We start from the raw sequence: 26,564 nt of genomic DNA, 5'->3' as shown, positions 1-26,564 counted from the left end.
ACTGACGTTTTGACAACCTTAGCGGTAGCCATTTTCAGAGTCAGTCACTCTGAGTTACTTGAACATGTTATTTTGCGACAAGTTTACTTAAGGTCTTTATCGCTTTCATTCACTATCATGTCAAAGCGCTGTTGTATTGTACCGGACGCTCAAGTGAAAGCACAACTATAGCCATATTTGTCTTCCATTCGAATACAAATATGCAAATTGTTTATCATGTGCGTTAGGCCTTCCGTTTGCCAGTGAAAGCCCGAGCTTTTCCTTCATTGTTTCTTTTCACTAAAGAATATTTTACGAGCATTCTACTTACTGACTCTCATTGACAACTTTCTTTGGCTTTTTAATAACTTAGCTTTGTCTTTATACTGAGAAAGTTATGTTTTCATCCACCTCGTGCTTTTTGTCTTAGCTTTCTTTTTCTTTGATCTAGCGGAGTCTCTTTGCTGTTGACGAACTTTTTGAAGATGATCACGAATCGTAGCATCGTATTAAAATACTGAGAAAAAAAATCTAGCGCAGAAGTCAGCATTGTTATTGGTTGTAATTAACTCATTGACGATGACCTTTAAATGCCAGTCCTTCCTTCTTCATTTGCGTTTACAACGATTCCATCAAAATGACCGATCTTCCCTACAATTAGCAATTATATATTTTTATGAATTTACGACATTTAGCTGGTATAGGAACTAATTCGCTGCTGGTGATATTTTTACCAAGAATCTGAAAAGATATCTTCGGTATTATGAATCTGTGTCCTATTCCTAATTTGTATTCTTTTTATTATTCCTAAATTTTATGTTGTGCTATAAATAATAAAGGTTTTAATAATCAACGATACTTTATAAAAAACTTTATCAGACTACTTTAGTTAGTTGTAATAGCTGTATAAATTGAAAGTCAAATATAAGGTTGCCAATATCATAGTGAAGCCGTGGTGATGAATTTAGCTTTGCATTAAAAGTTGGGGGAATTGTTTCATGAAGACTCAAAAAGATTTATTTACTAAAAACGTTCCAACTCTTGGTGTTTGATGACGTTCAAAATTTTGTATTCAAAGCTCAATATTTCAAAATACAGTATTGAAGGTTAGTAAAAAATTAAATTTAAATTAAACTGAGAACTTGTTTTGAACAAGTAGCAGATCAGTATTAACACGTAACAGTCAGATAGGGGAGAGGCAATCAAAGGGAAGAAGTATCTAAGTCAAAAGAATGGTAAAGAAGTACTGATACGTAAAAAAGAGAAAAGCACAGAGAAATATCAGGTAATATTTGATGGGTAAATTTGACGCGCACAGACAGCTAATGAGCTAATTACGTCACTCGTTCCGTTTACCATAAACAATGAATAAGCCGTGTAAGACAAATCATGTTCTCACAAATGTTATAAATAAAATAACTAAGACAATCCATGCTTTTTTATGCTCAAAATTTGACTTCAATTCACCGTCTTAGTAATTATAAAATGATACACCATAAATGATACACCAGCCTGCTTTGCGCTGACTCTTTGCCTGCCTAATCTTTCATATGGCAAATCGAGCCTCGTAGAAACCGCTCGTTCGTTTGGCTTTTGGTTTTGTTACAACACATCTTTATGTGTTTGGTTTTGTCTCGTGTAACTGTTTCATGTACTTTTTGAGTTTGATAGGGTATATCCTAGTCCGAGTCTCATTCATGTTTGATAGGGTATATCTTGCTCCGAGTCTCTTTCATGTAATCAGTACGTCGGCCTTAAAGTCTGTGATCTTGATTAACCTGATTAGGAAGGCTTTCGCTTCACGCTATAAACTGTTTCACGTTTCGTGAGGCTTTGCCAACACCAATATTGTAGTTAAATCAAGGAAACGTAGATGTACAAAGATTATAAATTTACGAGAAGAAAATAGAATCGTATATTGAAATTGTAACCGTGTAGCAATTATTCTTTATCAGTATGCATATTTAAAATAATTTTTCGTGTCGCTCTATTTGTTTAAATGTTGCAATAAAGTTTTCATGAAGTAATCAGTTGTGCAATATTAGCACATGAACACAAAACGTGGACATACACTATGTGAAACGTGGCCCATGCAGTTGAAGAGCAAACATTGTATATTTTGAAACTGCATCACTGGCCATTATCTTTCTATTTCACAAAGAAATTAACATTGCCATGTTCAAGATTCTCTACTTTCTGAACGTTTCAAGAAGAAGCTTTTGAAGCAAACTATACATTATACATTTTGATCGAATAAATATCCTTTCACATTTCTTGGTCTGCACAATGACGTCGAGACTGTTAAAGATTTATGTTCAATTAGTTGACTTGTATTGTCAAGGCATTAAGTACAATTTGTGTAGCTAATTTAAACTCATATTCTTATCGTCGTTTCCAAAAGATCTGTGATGTGACTTACGTGGACTTGGAGAGTTGTTGACAATTGAAGAACGTATCTTGTATGATGTAAGGTTGAGATCAATTTCAACATCGATCGCGGCATTTCTGCGAGATGTTTGTAAGTCCTATAAACAAAATCTCACTGGCCTTATCTCACGGCTTACGATACACCATTTTTAAGACCATCAACACTTATACTGTCAAAAGTTTTAACAAATGTTAGAACTATTAATAATTACTATACTTTATAAATAGAAAGCGAACAGGAGTTTGTTCAAAAGTAAAAATCTAAAACTGAATTCCACAATCCAGGCCATTATATTGGCTATTAAATGCTTGGAAAATTACGCTTTAATGTAGATTATTTAGCAACGAATGGTATTCACATTATGTAAGCTCTATAGATTTTAAATAACCAATAGAAACCCGGCACTTGAATGCAAATTTTTTTTAACTGAAGCTCTCATTTGACCTTTGGATTTCTCTGTGCAGTTGGTGAAAGACTGAAATTCTTGCAATTTTTCTCAATTGAGTTAGCAATTGTTTCTAGATAACGTTTTTCAACATGTACGGGAATATATCAAATTCAAACATCATCGTCCTCATATGCTTTTGCACTTGGTGGTCGACTTGTATTGTGAAAAGTTTAGGTGCCGGCGAGCAGTGCATTGAAGGTGTTTATCACAAGTCAAGACCTACACCAGAAACAGCCGAATATGAATTTTGTAAACCTTGGAAGAATCTGACTTGTTGTACCACACAACTTGACAACGAAGTTGCAAAAAACGACGCACCATTAAAGTATAACGACACTTGGCACTTGTGTGGAAATCTTTCAGCAAATTGCTTGCAATTTTGGAAACAGCAGGTAACTAACGTCAGTTGAAAAATTATACAATCGAATTTTTGTTAATTTATATGCGTTTAAAAATGGAATTAGACAAACCCAGGTCAAAAAATCTTTTAAGTGATATCTATACTTATTCTTACTACAGTAACATAATCCCGTCTGTTTTAAAAGTCGTTTTCAAATTAGTAAAACTAGACAAAGACACGTTGACAACATTAACATAAGAGTGGGGAGATATAAAAATGCAAATATGACGTTTCTAAAAGAATTCGCGTTTTAAGTAGGTCATGCTAATTTTTCACAACTGCTTTAGTTAATTGTTTGAGGGGTCCAGTTCCACCCCATCACTCGCGTTCGATGGGTTTTGTAGTTACAAGATGATATGGAATATCGATCATCTATCAGCTACTTTGTTACGTCTTGAACTGAATACTTTATAGACATGTCATGAACCATGATCATTTTTATGAGAGTACAATGGCACCATAAACAAAGAGACGAAAAGTGAATGCAATAAATAATGCAAATTAATTTAATGGATTTGCATGTTGGATTTTTTTCTTTGGATATCTAATTTATTTGGTAACATATAAATCGTGAATTATCGATGCTAGCGGTAGCCAGTAAATATTGGGCAACAAAATGCTGCATTTCAATTAAAACAAAATGGCTGATAATGAAATGTTTTTAATGTTTTTTTTACAACTCCTTGACAAAAAAAAGCCCTTTAGAACGTACATCGACTCATTTATTGAATTTTCACATGATGTTCCATGTGATGAGAACATTAAAACACATAATTTCTTCAAAAACCTTTTAGTCGCAGATAATTCGATTGTGATTAAATATTCGTGTTATAATATTTATTTAGGAATGTTTTTACCAATGTTCTCCTTACGTGTACATGTGGAAAAACCCATTGTATAAAGGAGCTATTAAAGGTAAGGAAATTGTGCATATCTAACTTTAAGATTAAGAACAGTTGTATGAAGCTCCGTCCTGAACATCATTTATGTAGCATGTTACGACAATGTTCAAAAGCATAGGGTTTGTTGCAAAACAGAATTCATTTATATTTTTAACAAAAAATCACGGTTATAATAATGAATCAGCTGTACCAGATCCGTAATAATCACGAAAGCTTCTTTAAAGTAGCTATGTATAGATCTACGCAATGGCCCTTCATTTGCAAGTGCTATAAAAAGGGCCTGTAAAAAAGTGCTAAGTAGTTTCATGCTTTTATTTCTCTCGTTTTTCCCAGATGTTCCCATTTGTGCAGAAGATTGCGATGCTTGGTATAATGCTTGTAGAGATGATTTAATCTGTGTAGAGAATGTCCTGGAGGATTACAACAAAACAGTCAATTATCGTAAAGCATGTCCCAATACACCAGGTTGTATAAAGTACTCACAGATGTACGGCAGTGGTAAAAACCTGTGTACCAAAATGTGGGGCGATTCATATAAATATGTCCAAAAAAATGGTGACAATTGTATGAAGTTTTGGTTCGATCGAAATTCACCAAATCCTAATGCAAAGGTGGATAGCTCTTCTATGAAAAGTGCTCCTGAAAATTTCCTGATGCTGATAGTCGTAAGCATCATCTACAATGTCGTAAAGTTCTAATTTTTTAACTTTCATAAAGCCAGTAATGTAGATAGCATTGATTCAGTTCAAACTCCTTTTACACTTTCGAGACAATTTTGTATTAAATGGATGCTTGCTGTAGTTCTTTAAATGAAGTAAATATAATAACTTACCACGATTACAACTAAACTAAATATGATAAGACTGAAAAATTGATGCAGATGATCACAAGGAAAACGTAGTAGACATAATTCTAGCATGGTTCACACATCCAAATAAAAAATCAATGCTACTGTTTTATATTGTATTGTTTTTACTTCGCAGGATAATTTTCATTCAACTGTATAAGTAATTTTCTAAAGAGATGTAGAAATTGAGTACCACAATAAATATTTACTAGCAATCAATGTTTGAGAACTTAATTGACCTTCTCTGAAGGTCACACATGCCGGCTCTGGTTAGACAAAAGTCTACGAAGGGAACGGGTTTTTTTTAAAGGAATTTGAAAGAGATAGCTTGATTTTATATACTGATGGGATTGTGGTTGATGTCGAGGAATTCGGTAATCGTCAGAAAACGCAGAAGACTGATATAATGGTTATAAAACTTTATAACCATGCATACGAAACTGTAAGACCACGTATAGATCATAAACATACCAATAATCTCAAAAGAATAAAAAAAGAACAAGTATGCGTATCTCGCCTATGGCATGTAAAAGCATATTTTTATGAAAATTTGCTCAGCTTTTAGGTGAAGAATAGCGTGCCAATAAATAAGTTAAATAATCCTGGCAATATGAGGGGGACGGCTATAAATGATGTTGCATGAACGGCCGTATACCACAATGAACTTTCTACACCAAGCTGATTAGATTCCTTACACCAACGGCTATTGAAATGCATTTTTTGGAGCTTTTCTACGTCATACTACTGCCAAATACGAGGGATAATCGGGAAAAAATAAATTTATTTTCAAAAAGCAAGGAAGGAAAACCAAATGCCTTGTAAAATAATTAATACATGAAAAACTATTGTGTACCAAGTTCTTCAGCCAATTTATCAGCTTTAATGATAACATCATCAATATCACCAACCATGTAAAAGGCAGCTTCAGGAAGATGATCGTATTTCCCTAAGAAATAAAACCAGACGTGACAATTAACATGTTTGTGACAGGTCAACGGAAAATTTGTGACAGGTCAACATAGAAAATATACGAACAAGGCAGACTTACCATCCAAAATTTGTTTGAAGCTATCGATTGTTTTCTGAAACAAAAATCAACGTGCAAGTGCAGAATACGGTCAAGAAATGCGTGGTGATAGATATAACATTTGCAAGTTCAGTAGCCGATTCAATCACCCATACGTAACTAACTACGGTAGCTATATGATTCTTTATGCGATCAAATCTATCGTATGGCAATAATCGCAAACATAGACTCGTTTGTCTCATCTTAGCAGCAACTACCTAGTTATAACTCAAGCAAGCGGTACAATAAATTGAAAGCTAATAACACGTTTTTTACAAAAAAAACTACGTACGTACTCTTCTCACATATTCAGTAAGTATTTGCCGCCTTCCATGTGTAAACGACAGTTTTGACACACTTTTAAGCATGCGTATTTTAACTATAAACTGTGATAGTTACCTCAATGGGGACGAGCTTGCCAATATGACCAGTGAAAACCTCAGCAACTTGGAATGGTTGGGATAAAAATTTCTCAATCTTCCTCGCTCTTGAAACAGTGAGTTTGTCGTCTTCGGACAATTCGTCCATACCCAAAATGGCAATGATATCTTGCAGTGATTTATAATCCTAACAATTTCAAACGCAAATGCATTAATAAATACATCGATAAATTGGAAATAAGGCCGGTAAAACTCTTTGCAACCACAGAAATTTTGGATGAATTAGATGGTCACAAATTCCTTTACCTTTTCAAAAAAATCAAATGGCACTTATTAGCCAATAACAACAAGTGTTTTTCAAAGCATCTTACAACATGTATGTAACATGGTAATAAATGTTCGATGGTTTGAATAAAATCATCACCAGCATGCAAGATTCTTAAATAAGTAATGTTGTCTGTAGCAGACACTTAATGAAATGATATTTCTAGGGAGATCCCGCGGCATGCCTATAGGTATACTTTTAAAATTTGATCTTGAGAAATTCAATTTAAGGATTCCAACGTACACATAATTCTACATACAAAAGAAAGTTTGATGTGTCTGCTGGTAAGTGTACAGGACAGAAGATTATTAAATAGTAATTATTTAACATCACAGTTATGAAGGTGTGATCTGAGGGATTTAATTTTAAAAATTATTGAGGGGGTTCTCCCCTCGCTCCCGTAGGGTCCGCCACTGAATGTTGTACCATGTAATTTGGGCCAATAAACGGATTGAAAATAGAATCCCAGGATGAAAACCAATCTCGTCAATGACGAGAACATTACTACCTATCTGTGCACTCAGCAAAGACAACAGGTCGAGAAAGATGAGTGAAAATGGCATAAAATAATGTAGACTAATGCATTCATGTGCATACTACGCTATTTATACGCCATACTCACGACATCTTAGACGACACGTATTGACAAATGACAAACCTGCAATATCTTTTGTACACCACGAGCAACGTTATAATGCTCTTGTCCAACTACATTCGGATCCATGATACGTGAACTGGAATCTAGAGGATCAACAGCAGGATAAATACCAAGTTCAGAGATACCACGTGACAAAACAGTAGTAGCATCCAAGTGAGCAAATGTTGTAGCTGGTGCAGGATCAGTCAAATCATCAGCAGGTACAAAGATTGCCTTGAAAGGTTAGAAAGATACAATAAAGTTAACTGTAACAATGCCATGTCATAAGCATTGCAAATTTCAGTTGAACAAGTCATTAGCTAATGTCGAATGTGAAACCCGTGGCAAATAATAAATGTAAGGTAATATATGTAAATGACTAAAGCGAAGCACTAATGCTTACTGAGGATGTATCAAAGATCTTATGAGCTCAAATTGCAAGCCAACTACTGTATGTATGTATATACAATGATGATAGTTTTTACAAGTATAATCATGTTAATGTTTATATCGCAGCTTTCATTCTCCACAAGTAGAAAATAACGAGTATAGTTTAGAAAAGTTTGCATAGTTATTTGAATTTTTTCTAAATTGGTGAAAAGGAATGAACGAAAACAGCCTACGTAAATGTACCTGCACAGATGTGATAGATCCCTTTCTGGTCGTGGTAATTCTTTCTTGCATAGTACCCATGTCGGTAGCAAGTGTTGGCTGATAGCCTACAGCTGATGGAATACGACCCAGCAAAGCAGATACCTATAAATTGTTAATAAAATCTGGTATAAAATATATAATGTAGGAAATGAAAAATGCCTGCATCAGGAAATCGTCTAAATCTAACTTTTCTATTTTTTTTATCAAAGTGTACAGTTGTATACAGCTAAGGTAAAGAGCTTATACAAGCTTATATTTTCTTTAAAAACAAGCTTTAAATCCTGGTACCCATTAATCTTACAATGTATTTGGTAAATACAATCGATTGATGTAATGTATTTGGTGTTATTTACCTCAGAACCGGCTTGGGTGAAACGGAAAATGTTGTCAATGAAAAGCAAAACGTCCTGCCCTTCCTGATCACGGAAGTATTCGGCGACAGTCAAACCAGTCAACGCAACTCGGGCACGAGCTCCAGGGGGTTCATTCATTTGTCCATACACAAGCGCTACCTATATTTATTATGTTATTAACATTCACCATGTTCAATTGTAAAAATATTATTGATGAGCAGCAGAATACAGAATTGAAGTGTCTACATTTAAAGCTTATGATTTCTTCAACATAAATCATACAGGCCATGTGAAATGGTAAATTCGTAATCATTGTCTGTGTTGTTGTTGTTGTCAGTTTTTATATATGTATGTATGCAGGAGAATAGTGTGTAAAGATGAGAAAGGTGTCATAAACAATAATACAATATTTCAAATGAAAATGGCCATCTGGCCATCATAATACAATCTCCAATCTTTTGTAGAAGAAAATATCACAAAAATAATGAGCCACAACTGTTGCATATCTGTTCATTCCGTTGTAATTTATCAAAACAAAACGGTTTTGCGACTCGAAAAGTATAAAACATTTGTATATCTTTACCTTTGAGGATTTATCTTTAAGATTAATAACACCTGACTCAATCATTTCATGATACAAATCATTTCCCTCTCTAGTTCTCTCTCCAACACCAGCAAACACTGAGTAACCACCATGAGCTTTGGCAACATTGTTAATCAGTTCCATGATAAGAACAGTCTTTCCAACACCTGCTCCACCGAAGAGACCTTGCAAAAGATAAAAGGACCACAATGTAAGAAATCATACAGTTCATTTATGTTGAATGTACTTTTAACTAACCAATTTTTCCACCCTTAGCATATGGAGCCAAGAGATCAACAACTTTGATACCAGTAACCAAAATTTCTTGCTCTGTGCTCATTTCAACAAACTCTGGAGCTTCAGCGTGAATGGGAGCACGTCTTTAAAAAGTGAAATTAATTATTACAATATATGTGATGGTTATACTTGCAAACAGGTACAAACACAAGGAATAATTCATAGTAAAAAAAAATAAATAACAAAAGCTCACAAATCAGTAGGAATAGGTCCTCGTTCATCAATAGCTTCACCAATAACATTGATGATTCTGCCAAGAGTCTCAGGACCAACAGGAATCGTGATAGGACCACCAGTATCAACACATTCTTGACCTCTCACCAAGCCTTCAGTTCCATCCATAGCAATTGTGCGTACAGTGTTTTCACCTTAAAATAGAAGTATTAATTTAACATTGAACTTTTGAGAGTAAATATATAACACAAATATCCAATGTTTAAGATAAATAAACTTCTATTCTAATAAGAGCCTTGGTTCACCAGAATAATGAATAAACATACAAAATATGAACCAAAGCCTGATTGGATGCTGTGTTCAAAGAGTAAAAAGTACTTGATTATAGAATACGTAGTCAACACGTAATTCTAATAACATAGGAAAGAACAGTTAGGTTTCTGCAGCCTATAAAAACTTAATGAAAACACAGAAAATTTTCTCATAGTAAGATTAAAAGTGAGATATCTTTCGCAGGATTTGCCTATATTTTGTTTTGGAGCAGTTTCAAAAAACCTGGAGCAGTTTTGCAACCTCGAAAACAAAGACATTTTGTAAACATTTCACAATAAAGATAATCAGTAATTTTTATTTCAAATACTTAATATAAGCAAATTCATCATATTTTTAATGTGAAAATGAATAATAAACTTTCAATATTCATATTAGCAATTTCATGCAACAGGCAACTTCATTGTGCGAATTAGTTGAGAAAAAACAATGTGCAATTTTTTTTGGCAAAAGTGTTTCTTTAGAAGAATAATCAAATTTGGCTTCTTTTTCTCACGTTATCAAAATTCCGTTTGGTTTATTTTTCAAGTTTGGCTTATTTAAGTTTTTTGTCGTCTTTTAAGAATCAAAATGAAAATGTTTCCTGATTTTACGGAAAATACTCAAAATAGCTATGATGCCATAGACAGTACGTAACGGTTTACAAAACAACGCAAATACAAAAATTGACATTAATAATGTATTACACCCCTATTGTCATAAGAATATAAGCACCATATATGTTGACTGTTGACAGACTTCCCAGTCTCAAAGTGACAACGTCTTTGAATTTGATGACATTGAGTCAACATGGATTTAAATGACATGCAGCGCAATCATTGATAAAGCAAAGATCAGTAAAGATTAAGCTTGAAAACTTTTTTCAATTTATGTGGTAGTAATCAATAAAGAAGTTTTTTGCATATTGTTTGAAAAAGTGATGTGCTATTGTTTTCATTTTAGCTAAAACGATGTGCAAATTGCACATTGCACACCATTATCGCACACTGGGCAACTTCATAGAGTATAAAACAAATTCAAAAAAAACATGACATCTTGAGATTGCAAAATATGCCTCAAAACATGATGAGAAGTGAACTGTAAATTTTCGGCTTTATTTCGATTGTCTGAGGATGACTTTGAAATAAAGTTGAAAATTTACAGTTCACTTCTTGTCTTGTTTTGATTCATATTTTGCAATCTCAAAATGTCTTGTTTTTTCGGAATTTGTTTTATACTATATTTCTTTAAATTGTCGGCTGGTCATGGTTTTAGGCAACTTCATTATCAATACAATGTCACTTTATTATATTAAGCATCTTTTGGAAAATATTTATCGCAAAGTTCTACATAGCATAAAAATACAAATTACAGCATAATTGAGCTTGATGTATGAAAATTAGGCAAGAACAATAAATTAAGTATGGAAAATGTGTGGCAGGGAAAAACATGGAAAACACTGAGAGGTGTTTCAAACAACGTCAAATTATTATAACAATGTAACTTTTTTTAATTAATATATTTACATGAAAAAATAAGTACTCATTCATAAAGCTAATATTTGTAAGACTAGATCACAAAAAATTCAATCTGTGTCCTCTAAAGAACAGCTAAAAACTATTGATAAGAATACTCTTACGGAATTGTCACAGTAATTGCTCACAGAGTTAAATAAGAACTCACTTCAATTATGTACTTTAAAAATGAAAAGTCCCATATTCTAATATATACACTTCAATATTCATTAAAAAAAGCTACTTTCATTTGAATAATGTATCCACATCAGTCTGAATGGACTTGAAAGAAATAATGCATTACAAGTATGTTCAGTTTAACTTTTAATCGAGTGTTGTGTTAAAAATTAACCAATTTCATAAGCTATCAAAAATAATAAGCAATAAGAGAGCAGAATAAGGAGGTGCAAAGAATATTATGTTTTTTTGCAAACAAATTATAACAAAATGAAAAGGGCTAACAGCATTTATATCTTACCAAGATGTTGAGCCACTTCCAAAATAAGTCTTGAAGATCTGCCCTGGACTTCCAAAGCATTAAGAATTGGAGGGAGCTCATCATCAAATTGAACATCAACAACAGCACCGATCACAGCTGTTATACGTCCAGGAGTCACTGTTTTGGCTGCTGCTTTAGCTCCAGCATCTGTTTTATTTGTGGAAGCATATCGTTCTGAAAGAGCAAAAATTCATATTATGATGGCTAAGAATTTATATATTTCATACAAAATTTGGCTAATGACCACACTAAAATCAAATTGTGATTAGCTCAGTTCATTTAAATCATCAGTTGCAATTAATTATGTATCATAACATTTACCATAAAATTCAGGCTTGCAGGATTTAATGAAAAAGAGAGCATGACAAATTAGCTTTAGTACAAAAACCATTATCTATCAAATTTAACTTCAAATTACAATTACAAATCATCACAATTAAAAACAATTATAATTATAAAGTAATAAAAAACACTTTTCATACAAAATACTCAACAAAACACATAAAAAACAGGTATTAAAATGACAACAATATTAAAGACACCCATGTGTGAAATGAGTGTGGTCTTTGGAAAATTACGTATGAATAGTTTGTAGAATTCTTTCTTGTTTTATGCAAACTAGCAACAAAACAGGAAGATCAACCATTTACATCAATATAATGTGAATCCTAAGATTTACTCTGATGCTTCTCAACAATTTACAACTTGTTCTATATTTAGTAACAGTAGAAGTCGGTTTACAATGTTATTAACAACTGAAAGCAACACACTCGTTACATGAAAGTACTTAACTGTTGTAATCTACCTTGTCTAATGAACTAGCTTAGGCTAATAGCCTAATACATTTGATTTCTTTCAGATTTTTTTCAAAGTGTATTACAAGGCTGCAAACCTCATAGTCTGCAATATGAAAACAATAGCTAACTATATCATAGCACATGGCATATTAATTCTAGAACATTAAAAACTCGTGGAAAGCCATTGTATCATAGAATGAGAAAAGGCAAAACAGAGTTATTTAACTTTCTCCAATGTAGGTCTACATTTAAGATACCCGAAAGATTTAAAACAAAAGATGAAAACGCGCAACGAAATGCAAATTTCAAAATACATTCAACATAGACATATGTTTGTACAATATGTACAAGCTAAAGAAACTGCCGTAAAATACGATACAAAGTATGTATGACAGAGCAGTCATGCACCAAGTACCGGCTGTATAAAAGAATAAATACAGACAACTATCAAGTTGAATTTTACGGCAAATTTCTAGCGTAATGACTAAAAATTTCGATTCCTACCAAGAATAAAACTCGAAGGAGTTACTTGTCTCTGCAACTGGCTAATAGTTTTAGGATAAATAGTTCTTTTTGTAGCGGCATTCACCGCTCTCCTTAACGCGTTGGCCAACATGGCGGTTCAAACAAGGCAAGATTTAGCTTTGCAGGGGGTATATAACCATTGACACACGTGAATACACGAAGTATTCCGAAAGTTACCGATAACAATGTTTTGAATTTTGACACTTTTTCACTATTCTCAACTTCTTAAAATTCGAAAATTTGGTGGGAACCGAAGAATCAAAAAAATAGATAAGGAATCAATGACGAATGAAATTTCAGTTGCGTCTTATCGTACTTGTTCTTTTTGTCTTCTTTGTTTCCATTTGGTTTGCTCTGAAGCCAATTCAAAAATCTGTCGAACTCCATTGTTCTGACAATGAATCTTGTTTGGATGAAATAGGTAGCAGCTTGAAGGACAAGGGCGCTAAAAGCCATGCGAGCGAGCAAATTATTGGAATGTTGTTTAATCAAAATGACGAGAAATTGAGAGACGAAGGGTACAATCATTACGCTTTTAATGATCTTATCAGCACAAGAATCGGTTCGCATAGATCAATCCCAGATACAAGGCATGGAACGTAAGACCTTAGTTATTGAACTATCTTAGATATCTTAGATAGTGTAGGACCAGAGGGGAGAGTGTAAACATTTAAATATCAGAGTTTATGATTGAAAGTTTTCTGAAACTAACCCCACACACACACACATAAGATCTAACAGCCAAGGATGTTGTGCTATGTGGTATTCATATATAAGCCCTGTTTGGGTGAAAACTGTTTCTAAATTTAAGAACCCAATGGGTGACTCCATTTGTTGAATATGTAATTTTTATTTCATTTTGGTTGTCTATTACATCGTTAAAGCAAAATAATAATGATAATTTAACCAATGCTAAATGATTATGAGCAGTTAGTTTGATGATAATTAGTCATTTTGTCATGAAGTAATTGGCAAAATTTCATTCAAGTGCAAATTTCATTCAAGTGCAAATCTCTACTCATATGTTCCATTATACATAAAAAATTGACATTTGCAAACTGAATGATAAGTAAAGTGTACATCAAATAGAAACAGCCAAACTGGCATCTAAAGTTAAAAACAATTTGCATTATTATTGTTATGTGGTAATGAGTGTTCACACAGCTTTTTGTAAACTAAATGCTTATTAAGTTTGTAGTTAATTGTCCTATGACTTCATTTCTTTTGTTTTCAACCCTTTGAAAAATCTCACACAATGTTAATATTTTCAAACTTCATTGAACATCTCATTTATCTATATGTTTCAGTTGTAAAACATTGACATATCCAAGTAAACTGCCCACTGCTACTGTCATCATCTGTTTCCATAATGAGGCGTGGTCCACATTGTTGCGTACAATTTATAGTGTCTTAGAGAGAACGCCAGATGTCCTGCTCCGTGAAATTATCATTTTCGACGACTTAAGCAATAAAGGTAAGTATGATTCCAAACAGTGACAATTATTTTCTTTTTTCATGTCTCATTGTTTCATATCATGTTTGGATAAGTTTGTTTTGTGATTCCTCTTGTACCTGGGAATCCCAATGAAAATAAATTACCATGGACTACAATCCGTAAATTCTCAAATAAAAAATTTGGTAAAAATCAGTAGTTTGGAGATTGTTTCCTTTAATCTGCCCTATAGCCATAAATAAGTACTCAGCTAGACTATGCAGAGCCATCACCAACGTTTATCTTGACATCTGCTTCTAGGGCAATCGTTGGTGAATACAGTTTACACTACCCCCAACACACCCTCCAACAGAAACTCATGAGTTTCTTCATTACAAACGTAGGTTTTTAGGGAAAATGGGGAATTAGCCTATGTCATTTTGCCCATTTAACATATTGACTCAAACTTATTAAAACTTTATTTTTGTTGATTTTTTGAAAAAACGTGAAAATAGTCTTGATAGAATTAACCGCTTTATAATCTTTGCGTGGTGTATGACTCAACATTTTCGTATTTTTTCATTTCCAAATAAAATGCTAGCGAAGAGAACTGCGACAACTACGTATTTGTAGCTAGTAGCTAGATGGTAATATGTAATATTTTACTTATAGATTCAGACTTAATATTTACTTATATTACCAACGTTTACCACATCTGAAGGGACAAAACTGTGCAATTGTGTTTGCACTTGTGTTTTTCGTTTGAAAAACAGAAATCATGATTTTCTTTTTCAGACCATTTAAAAAAAAGATTAAGTGATCATTTGATGAACCTGCAAAAAGTTAAATTGATCCGCTCAACACGAAGAGAAGGTCTTATACGCGGTCGTGCTATTGCTGCATCAAAGGCAACGGGAGAAGTTTTGGTCTTTCTTGACAGTCATTGTGAAGTAAACGTTGCATGGTTGCCTCCGTTGCTCAGTGCTATCGCCAGCAATTCTCGTACCGTTGTTTGTCCTGTGATCGACTTGATAAATTCAGATACGTTTCAATACCATGCGTCACCTTTAGTCAAAGGTGGCTTTAATTGGGGATTACATTTTCAATGGGAGCCACTCGATATAACAAGCTTTACCAGTCAACTGAACTTTACAAGTCCTATACGGTAATGATTTTAGACATACAGTAGATATAAGACACGTTTTGGCTGCCGAATTCGGAGCAAATTGCCTGAACTTTACCAAGTTCACAAGTTCTATGTGTTATCAACTTCTGTGGTAGAAAGTAATTTCCGTTTTTTTCTGAAAAGGCTGTGCACTTAATTGCATGCTTTATTAATTTCATGTTGAAAATTTTCATCAACTAATTTTATCACATGTTTTTGTGACAGCTATCGTAGTATCCATTCTTTTTGTTCTGGAAAAATTGTGTATAAATTTTGATGAAATGTTAAAACAGCTTCATTTAAATGAGCGTAACGTTACTGTGATTACTTCTACATCGTTACAAGAACCTCACTAGAAGTAGGGTGTAAGAAACCCACTACTGAGGGGTTTAACCTACCTACCTACTTGGGTGTTGGAACCTACCTATTAGGGGTGTTGGAACCTACCTACTAGGGGTGTTGGAACCTACCTACTTGGGTGTTGGAACCTACCTACTAGGGGTGTTGGAACCTACCTACTAGGGGTGTTGAAACCTACCTACTGGGGTGTTGGAACCTACCTACTGGTGTGTTGGAACCTACCTACTGGGGTGTTGGAACCTACCTACTGGGGTGTTGGAACCTACCTACTGGGGTGTTGGAATCTACCTACTGGGGTGTTGGAACCTACCTACTGGGGTGTTGGACGTTAGAAGTTTCCCAGTGGGAGTATCTAAACCCTCCCAGTTGGGGGCTCTCTTTTGAACCTGCTTCAATACTGTGTCGGTTTTCTCTTTTAGATCGCCGACAATGGCCGGTGGACTGTTTGCTATTGATGTAAACTTTTTTAATTTTCTTGGAAAGTATGATGACGGCATGGAAATATGGGGTGGAGAGAATCTTGAAATTTCTTTTCGGGTTAGCAATACATATACACTATACACTAGGCAATAATGCTTGGCGACATACGTTGCTCAAGTTGAAAATTTTTTTTCCTCGAGAGAAATTGATTAAGTATCATCAATTTGTTTGACTTATAGGATAAATCTAAAATACATTTTCCGTAATTCTTTCTTCAGATATGGATGTGTGGTGGTGAACTAAAGATCTTGCCTTGTTCACGTGTTGGTCATGTGTTCCGCAATCGTCGACCATATAATAACGACGGTAAAGACGACACTATGTCGTACAATTCCATGCGCGTTGCCGAGGTTTGGATGGATGATTACAAGAAGCATTTTTACTATGCAAAAAAGCATTTAAAGGGTCGCAACTACGGGAACATCTCGGCAAGAAGAGAATTACGACGTGAGTTAAAGTGCAATTCGTTTAAATGGTACTTGTATAATGTCTACCTTGAGCTGGAAATACCTTCTGAACGAAGAGGAAGCAGTTTGATATTGCAAAGAGAAACTGCAAAGAAAACGAGCATATTAAAATACGGAAAGGTATTTTAATGTTACCTTCATCATGAAACGTATTTAGACGACAATAATGCGCTTTTAGTGGATTGCAGAACTGAATTTGTGTCACTTTAATCATCCAATGAAATACATTTGTTATCAAAGGCGCATATCTATTTTGAAAAGTGGAGAAGAAAGGATATCTCGGGATGTAGAAGTCGTTTTTCTCCTATTTTACCATTTGAAATCATTGATTTCTAAAAAGTGGGATGGGTATGTCCCCACAGCCCTCACCGTTCCCCCTGCCTCACGATTATCGCCTTTGATTTTGATTCAAGCAAACCATCGTCCATCGTTTATAAATAAGTAATAATCCATCGTCGATACAGTACGTATACCTCAAAATAAGCAAAATACATAAAGGCTGTATCACAAAAGTTAGAAAACTTGAAATCTTCGAAAAAATTGTCATTTTATCAAACATCAAAATTTCGCAAAGTATTTTGGCATCGAATGGTTTTCTAGGAGTATAAACAATCCGAAAAATTAATTTCTAAAAGAGAAAAAAAGAAAGAGAAAATTATTACAAAACCTGTGGACAACTCTTTGTCAACCATTCCTTTCAAAGCATTTATCTATCGGCGTGATTATTTTTCTTTAGTACCTTGTTCGTAATTTGTTATTAAACAGTTTGCTATTCTATTTTGTTCCATTTCAGTTACGCAATGGTCTTGGAAACTGTTTGGACTTTCCATTGAATATTTTAGGAAAAGATGTCAATCCTATTTTTCGCAAATGTACAAAAATAATGAGAAAGGTAATGAGATTGTACTGGATAACGAATTGATAAAGTTACTGATACGTATGCTAAAATTTTATAAGTGTTTTTCTTTCTTTATTAGGACACCGAGCACTGTAAATTTACTACTCTAAACTATTTCTCCAAAATTTTACGTTTCTGTTATTGTAAAATTATCGTTCTATATTAACGGACAGATTTTGATTTCTCTTTCTAGAGTTTTTGGTACTTGGACGACATTAAGCAGCTTCTGTTAAAATTGAAATATTGTTTGGATGTAAGGAAAAGGCGTTTTCCTCAACTCGTAAAATGCCATAGAGATGGAGGAAGTCAACAATGGTTGTATATGAAGGTAATTGATTAGAATTCCTCTGCATATTGGATTAACTAGTGACAACAATTGCCATAATATACTTTATTCTGTTTCTCCATGTGATAAATTTAACAAGTTTTTAAAGAATAGCTACGTGATTTCTCCACTTCAGAAAAATGGACTCCTCTACAACTTGGCTAGTGGTACGTGTCTATCTCAGTCAAAGAACAACTTCATTGTTATGACTTTTTGTAATGAGTCAGACATATCTCAAACATGGCATTTTGATCGTGAAGGAATTTGACCCTGTGTCACGTGTTTGTAGTTATTTCAAAGTATGTATCTCTCTCGATTTACCGGGCGTGCGTGTGAAAATGTTATTTTGTGCTATGAATAAGGCAAAGATCTAATAAAGTCTTTTTCGTGTGAAAACAAATGTAACTCTCTCTGAAATGCTATGTTCCAGTCCAGCTGTCGTGAATTAGTTTTCACTCGTCAATAAACAACTGAATTCTAATGGTTCAAACTCACTTTAAAAACTTGTTTTGTATGAATATGAAAATAAAGGTTAATTCGTGGTCATTATTTTTACCAGAAACTGGTACACTAGAGAAAAGAACTGAAAAAGACAAAACAAGACAGACGCCTATAAAGCGCACACTTGGGTTCCTCAAGAATATTGTTTGGTAGTTGGTAATTGTAGCGTATTATACAAAATTCAGAGCAATGCAATATCACATGCGGCATTACATTATTTACATGTAAATAAATAGTGTTTCATGTACTGACAAAGACGTGCAAAGCTGTTCATATGAGTTAACTATAGTAAATGCAAAGTTATGTAAAGCCATTTGCTTCTCATAACCAACTTCACTTTATAGTTATTGGTGAATTAAAACTTTTTGGCTAAATCAATCATAAAAGATTTTTAACCCTTTACTTGGCGAGTTTTTTGAAAATTTGTACACATTTCGTTTGGTAATTGTTACCTTATGGCAACACTGCCGAGTAAAGGAGTTAACATTAATTTAAGTTAGACTATGGAACACTTGAAACATAGGAAACACACAAAATCCGTCAAGAAAGCTTAATTCTATTATAGTGACGACTACTTTTGTGATGGAATTTATAATAAACATTTGAAGTTTTACCTTTATGTGGTGAGATACCATAGTAAGGCTTTGTTTCAAAGCTGTTCACTGCCAATGTCAATATTAAAACTAACACAGACAGAGAAAGTGAGAACGATGCCAAAGACGGAGATTGTAAGGACGATTCCAAAGACGAAGAAAGCGAGGACGATGCCAAAGACGAAGAAAGTGTGGATGATGCCAAAGACGGAGAAAGTGAGGACGATGCCAAAGACGGTGAAAGAGAGGACGATGCCAAAGACGGTGAAAGTGAGGACGATGCCAAAGACGGAGAAAGTGAGGACGATGCTAACGACGAAGAAAGTGAGGACGATGCCAACGACGGAGAAAGTGAGGACGATGCCAAAGACGGAGAAAGTGAGGACGATGCCAAAGACAGAGAAAGTGAGGACGATGCCAAAGACGAAGAAAGTGAAGACGATGCCAAAGACGAAGAAAGTGAAGACGATGCCAAAGACGAAGAAAGTGAAGACGATGCCAAAGACGAAGAAAGTGAGGATGATGGCAATGACGATAAGAGTCAAAATAAATTTGATGAAGTATCTGATGCTGATTATGAAGAAATTTAAAAATGAAGAAATGATGAGAAAAGGATGAGAAATTTAAAAATGAAGTGGAAACACTTGCTGATGTGACCAACGCATAAAGTCGAATGATGTGATCGTATTCTTGCAACAAATTGATGAATACGGTCAATAGCATTTTCTAAGCCCACATCGAATTTTCTAATTTTTTTACGAACGAAAAAAAAAACTCAAATGAAAATTTACGTTGTGTGCGTGATGTTGATCAAGGAGATTTGATGTCATTCAAACAAATAACTTGCACGGTGCAAAATTTGCATAAAATCACATTCTAGCAATTAGAAAAGTCAACAAAAATTGTCAAAAAAATTCCATAACAGACTTTCCTTCATATAGTATCTTTCAACATGAGCAAACGGGACAACAGTATGCCCAGTATATAAACAGGTTGTATCAAAAAAAGGTAGCCTCTGGAAAACGTCTTTGAAATAAGATGCGCGTGGGATAAGAAAAAAGGTTAGGTGATTCCAAGTATCAAGTTTTGTCATTTGAAATTATATATATGCATTTCGGAAATTTTTATTAAGTAGCTACGATATGAAAATAATTAGCAAGCCAATTTCCTAAGGTATAGATGTTGTATTAAAAGTGCGAAATGCGAAAAAATGCAAGTTATAAAGACTTCGTGTTGGCCAGCACTTTACGGTGGCTCACAAGGGCCACCACACAAAATAAAAATATTAATACACACACAAAATAAAAATACACACGCAAAATAAAAAACACACACTAAATAAAAATACACACACAAAATAAAAATACACACACAAAATAAAAATACACACACAAAATAAAAATACACACACAAAATAAAAATACACACACAAAATATGATTGCGGGCGCTTGCAGTGTCGGCTTACTCGGAATTGCTCGTAATTGATCGCATTTGTTTTCAAAGTTCTAATGGTTCCAACTTCCAGAGTATATAACAAAATTCACTGATTTCACTGTGATCAATTATTTCAAAGTTGCTTACGATATTGCTCCCCGTATTCTGGTTAAAATTAAGGTTAATGTGTTGTCCTTTGAAAGGACATTATTGCTCTAGCCTGTCCTGTATTTGTTATAAACAGCTTTGGGGTACTTGAAGTTGAAGTTAACGGACTTGCAGAGCTCGAAGGGCAACTGCTTGAAGAGACGCTACTCGTCATTGACGCTTCAGAACATTTTGGCAAAGAAGTTAATCTTCCCAAACGCACACCGCATTTGTGACAAAAAGAAGCTTCGTCAAGTGATTGTGCACCACAGTTGGCACAAAACATAATTATGCCAGGATTATGCAAGAGCTTGCTTTCGATTCCTTTCCAAATGTAATTTCAAATGTTTCGCAGTTGAAACAGTTAAATACGACGACAAGTCGACCACATCTTAAAATCACAATTAGTAAATTACACATATCTGATTACAAACTGATAATATGATAGTCAGACCATCCGACACTGCAAGCGCCCGCAATCATATTTTGTGTGTGTATTTTTATTTTGTGTGTGTATTTTTATTTTGTGTGTGTATAATGTATTTTGCGTGTGTATTTTTATTTTGTGTGTGTATTTTTATATTGTGTGTGTATAATGTATTTTGTGTGTGTATTTTTATTTTGTGTGTGTATTAATATTTTTATTTTGTGTGGTGGCCCTTGTGAGCCACCGTAGCACTTGCCTCTAATTACTTGAAATTTGGATAGTTTGAACCACAGAATAGGAAATGAACTGAAGGCCAACTTACTGTCAGAGCCTATGAAGCCAGTGTCCTCGCGCATGTCTCATTGCGCATGCTAGAAATTCGACGGCCGCCATTACTCTGGCAAGATCTGGCCAAGGAATTTATATATAATTGTATTGTGCAAAACATTTATTACACATTGTGGAGGTTAACTTTCGGAATCTGCGTTCTAATTATCAGAACATCAAAATACAAGGAAATACTGCCAATATGTCTATTGTGTAGTCAAACACTTTAAATCGCATAAAAATTGTGCCTTACCTATTAAAATTTCATTACTGTGCAAGATTTCCACGATTGATGAAAGACAACGTTTAAAAGCGTGATTTTCTCACATAAATATTCCATTGTACTATATAATTTATAGTAGCCAGCACTGCAGCCACAGTAATGCGGCAGAGTAAGCCGGCACAGCCAGCAGCCTCAGTAATGGCGGATCTGACGTAAACGCATAAAAAATCTGGGACGCATTGCACCCCTTAGTTGGCCTTCTGTTAAAGAATGTGTGTCAACCACGATGCATTTCGCGCTTTTGCTTATGTTTACATCGTTAATTTTTGAGCCATCGGTATACTGAATCTTAGTTCCCAATTTACGTCATCTAATTTTTAGCTGAAAAATTCAGCAAAAAAAACATTTAAAAACTTTGACTGTAATTACGAGTGTTGAGTTAGTACAAACTTCGAAACGGACACAGGTATAAGTAAATTTCATTTTGCAGAACATATTTTTATTAAAATGCATAGAAAATACAGTAACACTCAACGTTCTTATTTTTAATAACGATTTGCTAGTTTTGTAGTTGTAAATTATAGACGTAGGGCTATAGCTACGTTTTTCTTTTTATTCAAAATTTGAAGAAAATAAGCAGCAAATTCACTATCTGTCTGTTGTGCCATTCTATTTAACTCTTTTTGTCTTATTCACTCGTGGTATAATTCAATCGAATCCGGTGTTGTTCAACTTTCCATTTTGGCCTTCCACGCTTAAGAACGACGCCATTTCAAATAAAAACTTTTAAAATTACTTAAAAATTCTATTTTAAAGTTGTCAGTTGGTCAAAGTTCCATGGAGAACAAATTATAACACAAGCCACCATTTTCGCGTGCCAGAAAATGGCCGCCACGCCGTGATCAACGCATCTTGGTTGACACACATTCTTTAATTTTCTTACACAGAACAGGTGATTTAATTGTTTTTCCCGATGATTATCTTGTTTGCGCAAGGCCGTTAAAGTACTAAGAATAACCAAATGTTCTTGCTTTGCCCGCGCGCGTCTTTTTAGCAAACTTTTTCCATGAGGGTACCCTTCTTTATACATCCTGTATAGCTACAACATGCAGACACAGAGATACGGGAGGGGGGACGATTGCGACCTAAACTATCCCCTTCTTCCTCAAAACTGGGGAATTTAATAATTATTCATATATACTTCATGTAGGGTAATCCAAATACTTGTTTTTCTGTATCGGAATCCTCTACATTCTTCATTCTAACAGAAATTTTCAAAATTGTTTTTAAAAAAGTGGTTGGAGGCAGTTGAAAAATGAAGTTGAGGACACAAGAAAACTGACTGTTTTTCTTGTTCATCCCAACGCAAGGCAAAAGACTCAAATCATACAATTATTAATGAAAAATTATAGAATCTTTATGTTGAAAACAGCTAAAGTCAGAGAGCACAAAGTAAAAAATTGTGAGTTGTAAACTATTTAAAATGGTTTTGACACGAATTTTTATCACGAATTTTTTAACTCGTTACGGTAAGAACATTTCAGTCATTGCATCATCACATTTTAAAGATCATGAAGTTATTCACATTTTAACATTTTATTTAAAAATACAAAAGTCAAAAGTCTATGTACGTATGACACAAATTTTGGAATATTTTCTTAAATAAGATCTCCATAAACTACGATGGATTTGCTTTTTAACAATAATCTTTGCGTGCTTACTTCAGGAACTATTGGAGCCTTCGTAATACCATTTATACTCTGTCTTTTCCTAAATTGCATGACTGAATATCATGGTTTATTTACTTTTTACGTTTTAAGGCCTAGTTTAGACGTCGAACTTTACATAAACTTTACATGAAATGCATTAAAGACAAAGGAAAATGGATGAACTTCTTCATTATCTTTTGTTTTAAATGCATTTGGTTCGTGTAAAGTTCGACGTTTAAACTAGGCCTAAGTCTGCTCGATTTTTATCAAAAATTTGTGATTGATGTGAAAAATAATTACTTATCCATTATAAAACAATTGTTTTAATATTGACTACAATAATTGCAAGTAACAGAGTCCTTAAGTGTGACGTCACGTTGCCATGGCGCTCAAAAATGCAGTTCTAAACAATATATCTAATGCGAGCGCTTTGGACACGCTTCTTTTGTTTTGAATGTTTAAAGCTTTAATTATCCAGTGTAATCCCACAAAAGACAATAAAAAAGCAGGAAAGGTTAAAGGGACGTGGTAAAGGAGGTAAAGGGGTAAAGGACGTGGGTCAAACGGGCAAAATGGTTTACTGTTTTGCTCCTACATGTGGCCATTCGTCGCAGGGCAACACTTGCAAGTTCTTCGCTTTTCCAAGCGCTACAAAGCAGAACGACGAGTACAAGAGATGGATTAGACTCATAAGGTATGAACTGATATTCAAAAAGAATTCCTTAATCGGTGAGAATTTGATGAATTACATGATTTTAAGTGAGATTTACGGACTCTATTCAGGTGAAGAGTTGACATCAGGACATGAGGGAGAATCATCGAACACTGAATTATAGAAGCTTTCAGCTAGTTGTCTTTTTAACGGTTGCTTTGTATTTTCCGTAGCCAAAACCTTAAATCTTAGTGCTTTGGAAGGTATAATCCATCAATTTTGAGGATCAAATTTTTATCACTTTAATGAAAGTACGACAGAACTACACACAGCTTCACCTAGCCCAATTGTTTCATTGTAGTGTGGCTACAATTTCTAACATTGTTATAAAATTCACTCATGTTTTGCATGAAATTTTGTTTGATGACCTAATGACGTCTATTCCATCCATCCTGGGAAAAAGACAAGATCTCAGCACCCTTCTCTTTCAGGCAATTTGAATCCTGTCGGATTGTTATAGACTGCACATATAGTGAGGTTGCTGCACCGGGATTGATGAGTCAGCAAAATGCAACCTATTTATCATACAGAGGAATGAATTCCTTTAAGGTAATAGTTGGTGTTGCACCAAATGTCAGTCAGCTGTATCCAGGTTCTATTTCAGACAAGACCATTGTGCAACAGTCTGGACTCCTTAATCACTTGACAGCTGGAGATATGATTCTGGCAGACAAGGGTTTCCTTATCCAGGATGTTGTACCACATGGTGTCTATGTCAATATCCCACCTTTTCTGAATAATGGAACTTTCACAGAGAGTGAGGTCATAAAAACAAAAGCCATAGCTAAAGCACGGAGTCGTGTTGAAAAAGCCAATGCTAGGCTGAAAGACTTCAAAATTTTAGGCTGCATTCCTTCGTATTTGCGCTGCTATGCTGACATTTTGTTTCAGTTATCTGCAGCACTTGTAAATTTGCAATTTCCTCTCATCAAAGAGGGATGTGAAGATGTTTTGAGTAGTTTTATGCTTGAAGACTACATTGGACAGTTTTTTAATAATTATTATTGTTCAAATAGAAATAAATTAGTTGTATACTGAGGCTTACTTAGAAGAAAATACAACTAGAGGGGTGGGGAGAGCATTCTAATATAACAGTAAAGGGATGATTTTACCTCCTAGGGATTACAATATTTATCATCTGGTACAGCCTGGGTATACATAGGGTGTCAAATTAGATCACTGAGAGAATTCTTTTATCATGTTTAGGAGAACAGAAGTTGAAAGAAGTTTTAACAATGGATGTCTTTTTGGGGATAAAAATAAAAGCAAGTACTGCCCACAGTTACCCTTGAGGGGTCTTTCTGAACATTTCTGATGAGCATCCCATCACTTTTATATGGGAATTTCCCTTCCCCCCGGGAAAACAACATTAAATGATGTACCATTTTTCCATGTCTTTTAAATACCATGTTATCCTTGTGTTTATTAATAAAAATGCAAATATATGTATAGCCTGTTACCACAACTCCCTCACACCAAACTAGTTGTGGTAGGTCAATTTGAGGACTGAAAACCGACGAGTATCATTATTTTTAAAACAAATCGTTCGTTAAAAAGCCTTTTTTATTTCACTAATAGAGAAAATCACGCCCTCCTGTTCATTTGGGAAACAAAAACAGTCTAAAACATAATCTTGACATTTGGCATTCACCGTCACTTTATAAACCTTTTGTTTCATTCTTGCGTGTACTTCTCCTCGTAAAACACTCTGCTGGTAAGTTAATGCTTCAATGTGATCTGACTTAAAGTGGTTTTCCCCCTTTTTTATAAATTTCTTTTCTTCTGAGAAGAAAGAAAAAAGCGAAGCGATGGATAATGTCTCCATTTTGAATCGAATGGGCGCTTGTTTAGAACTGAGATTTTTAGCACCATGGAAATGTGACGTCACCACTTAAGGACTCTATGAACATGAATATAAAAGAACCCATAGACCCTAAATTCTCCAATTTATGAATTACTGACTCGTCTATAGTTCTAAAAGAACCCATACATTATTGTTGAATTTAAGTCAATTAGGTATTTAGGAGCCCTGTGATTTCAGAAAAAAGTATTTCGTGTCACATACACTGTAAAGAACGCACGTGCAAACGAATATATGTAAAGATCAGATATCTTATAAAACTAACTGTCGAGAAAACTACTATTTCCCAAGCTAATTATGGCATGTGATTTACTCTTATGCGCAGTAATCTTATTTCAATAATGAACCAAGTTAAATATCTTTACATAAAATTGAGTAATTCATA

The 26,564-nt window shown here is 34.3% G+C and overlaps 5 protein-coding genes across 7 annotated transcripts; 4 read left to right on the top strand and 1 right to left on the bottom strand.

The window, feature by feature from the left end:
- Positions 1 to 2,840: 2,840 nt before the first annotated feature.
- LOC124456297 (riboflavin-binding protein-like) lies at positions 2,841 to 5,219 on the top strand. Its single transcript, XM_047006774.1, has 3 exons — positions 2,841 to 3,247; positions 4,101 to 4,170; positions 4,491 to 5,219. The coding sequence occupies exons 1-3, from the start codon at positions 2,945 to 2,947 to the stop codon at positions 4,853 to 4,855; spliced, it is 738 nt and encodes a 245-aa protein (XP_046862730.1). The 5' UTR covers positions 2,841 to 2,944; the 3' UTR covers positions 4,856 to 5,219.
- A 546-nt stretch (positions 5,220 to 5,765) lies between these two features.
- Positions 5,766 to 13,229, bottom strand: LOC124456269 (ATP synthase subunit beta, mitochondrial). Its single transcript, XM_047006749.1, has 11 exons — positions 13,097 to 13,229; positions 11,775 to 11,969; positions 9,493 to 9,667; positions 9,261 to 9,382; positions 9,003 to 9,187; positions 8,420 to 8,578; positions 8,046 to 8,168; positions 7,434 to 7,646; positions 6,470 to 6,637; positions 6,053 to 6,086; positions 5,766 to 5,950 (listed from the first exon to the last, which is right to left on the bottom strand). The coding sequence occupies exons 1-11, from the start codon at positions 13,206 to 13,208 to the stop codon at positions 5,847 to 5,849; spliced, it is 1,590 nt and encodes a 529-aa protein (XP_046862705.1). The 5' UTR covers positions 13,209 to 13,229; the 3' UTR covers positions 5,766 to 5,846.
- Positions 13,230 to 13,301: 72 nt separating this feature from the next.
- LOC124456267 (polypeptide N-acetylgalactosaminyltransferase 11-like) lies at positions 13,302 to 19,358 on the top strand. 2 transcript variants are annotated; one of them, XM_047006748.1, is made up of 9 exons: positions 13,302 to 13,716; positions 14,425 to 14,591; positions 15,345 to 15,714; positions 16,494 to 16,611; positions 16,773 to 17,141; positions 17,815 to 17,913; positions 18,113 to 18,247; positions 18,381 to 18,411; positions 18,804 to 19,358. In XM_047006748.1, the coding sequence occupies exons 1-9, from the start codon at positions 13,406 to 13,408 to the stop codon at positions 18,896 to 18,898; spliced, it is 1,695 nt and encodes a 564-aa protein (XP_046862704.1). In that variant the 5' UTR covers positions 13,302 to 13,405; the 3' UTR covers positions 18,899 to 19,358. The 2 variants fall into 2 exon arrangements, with proteins under 2 accessions (XP_046862704.1, XP_046862703.1); XM_047006747.1 differs by having other exon boundaries at positions 18,381 to 18,543.
- On the top strand, positions 19,201 to 19,928 carry LOC124456330 (prostatic spermine-binding protein-like). Its single transcript, XM_047006801.1, has 2 exons — positions 19,201 to 19,216; positions 19,387 to 19,928. The coding sequence occupies exons 1-2, from the start codon at positions 19,201 to 19,203 to the stop codon at positions 19,926 to 19,928; spliced, it is 558 nt and encodes a 185-aa protein (XP_046862757.1).
- A 4,095-nt stretch (positions 19,929 to 24,023) lies between these two features.
- On the top strand, positions 24,024 to 26,253 carry LOC124456271. Of its 2 annotated transcripts, none has more exons than XR_006952195.1 (3): positions 24,024 to 24,300; positions 24,390 to 24,867; positions 25,897 to 26,253. XR_006952195.1 is itself a non-coding variant. In XM_047006752.1 (3 exons), the coding sequence occupies exons 1-3, from the start codon at positions 24,179 to 24,181 to the stop codon at positions 26,062 to 26,064; spliced, it is 408 nt and encodes a 135-aa protein (XP_046862708.1). In that variant the 5' UTR covers positions 24,024 to 24,178; the 3' UTR covers positions 26,065 to 26,252. The 2 variants fall into 2 exon arrangements, 1 of the variants encoding a protein (XP_046862708.1); XM_047006752.1 differs by having other exon boundaries at positions 24,750 to 24,867; positions 25,897 to 26,252.
- Positions 26,254 to 26,564: the final 311 nt, after the last annotated feature.

The sequence above is a fragment of the Xenia sp. Carnegie-2017 genome, unplaced genomic scaffold, assembly GCF_021976095.1.
Source record: "Xenia sp. Carnegie-2017 unplaced genomic scaffold, XeniaSp_v1 HiC_scaffold_45, whole genome shotgun sequence".
Taxonomy (NCBI): domain Eukaryota; kingdom Metazoa; phylum Cnidaria; class Anthozoa; order Malacalcyonacea; family Xeniidae; genus Xenia; species Xenia sp. Carnegie-2017.
The sequence above is the reverse complement of the archived record's forward strand: the minus strand, read 5'-3'. Positions and strand labels throughout refer to the sequence as shown.

What these genes read in the sequence shown, in the direction of transcription:
- LOC124456267 (XM_047006747.1), top strand. Translation starts at nt 13,406, where the DNA reads ATGAAATTTCAGTTGCGTCTTATCGTACTTGTTCTTTTTGTCTTCTTT. An exon ending in GCATATTAAAATACGGAAAG is followed by an intron (nt 17,142 to 17,814) that starts GTATTTTAATGT and finishes GTTCCATTTCAG; the next exon opens with TTACGCAATGGTCTTGGAAA. An exon ending in AACAATGGTTGTATATGAAG is followed by an intron (nt 18,248 to 18,380) that starts GTAATTGATTAG and finishes TCTCCACTTCAG; the next exon opens with AAAAATGGACTCCTCTACAA.
- LOC124456269 (XM_047006749.1), bottom strand. Translation starts at nt 13,208, where the DNA reads ATGTTGGCCAACGCGTTAAGGAGAGCGGTGAATGCCGCTACAAAAAGA. An exon ending in GGACCTATTCCTACTGATTT is followed by an intron (nt 9,383 to 9,492) that starts GTGAGCTTTTGT and finishes CACTTTTTAAAG; the next exon opens with ACGTGCTCCCATTCACGCTG. An exon ending in CTTCAAACAAATTTTGGATG is followed by an intron (nt 5,951 to 6,052) that starts GTAAGTCTGCCT and finishes TTTATTTCTTAG; the next exon opens with GGAAATACGATCATCTTCCT.
- LOC124456297 (XM_047006774.1), top strand. Translation starts at nt 2,945, where the DNA reads ATGTACGGGAATATATCAAATTCAAACATCATCGTCCTCATATGCTTT. An exon ending in TGCAATTTTGGAAACAGCAG is followed by an intron (nt 3,248 to 4,100) that starts GTAACTAACGTC and finishes ATATTTATTTAG; the next exon opens with GAATGTTTTTACCAATGTTC. An exon ending in GTATAAAGGAGCTATTAAAG is followed by an intron (nt 4,171 to 4,490) that starts GTAAGGAAATTG and finishes CGTTTTTCCCAG; the next exon opens with ATGTTCCCATTTGTGCAGAA.
- LOC124456271 (XM_047006752.1), top strand. Translation starts at nt 24,179, where the DNA reads ATGGTTTACTGTTTTGCTCCTACATGTGGCCATTCGTCGCAGGGCAAC. An exon ending in AGATGGATTAGACTCATAAG is followed by an intron (nt 24,301 to 24,749) that starts GTATGAACTGAT and finishes CTTCTCTTTCAG; the next exon opens with GCAATTTGAATCCTGTCGGA. An exon ending in GAGGAATGAATTCCTTTAAG is followed by an intron (nt 24,868 to 25,896) that starts GTAATAGTTGGT and finishes TTTCACTAATAG; the next exon opens with AGAAAATCACGCCCTCCTGT.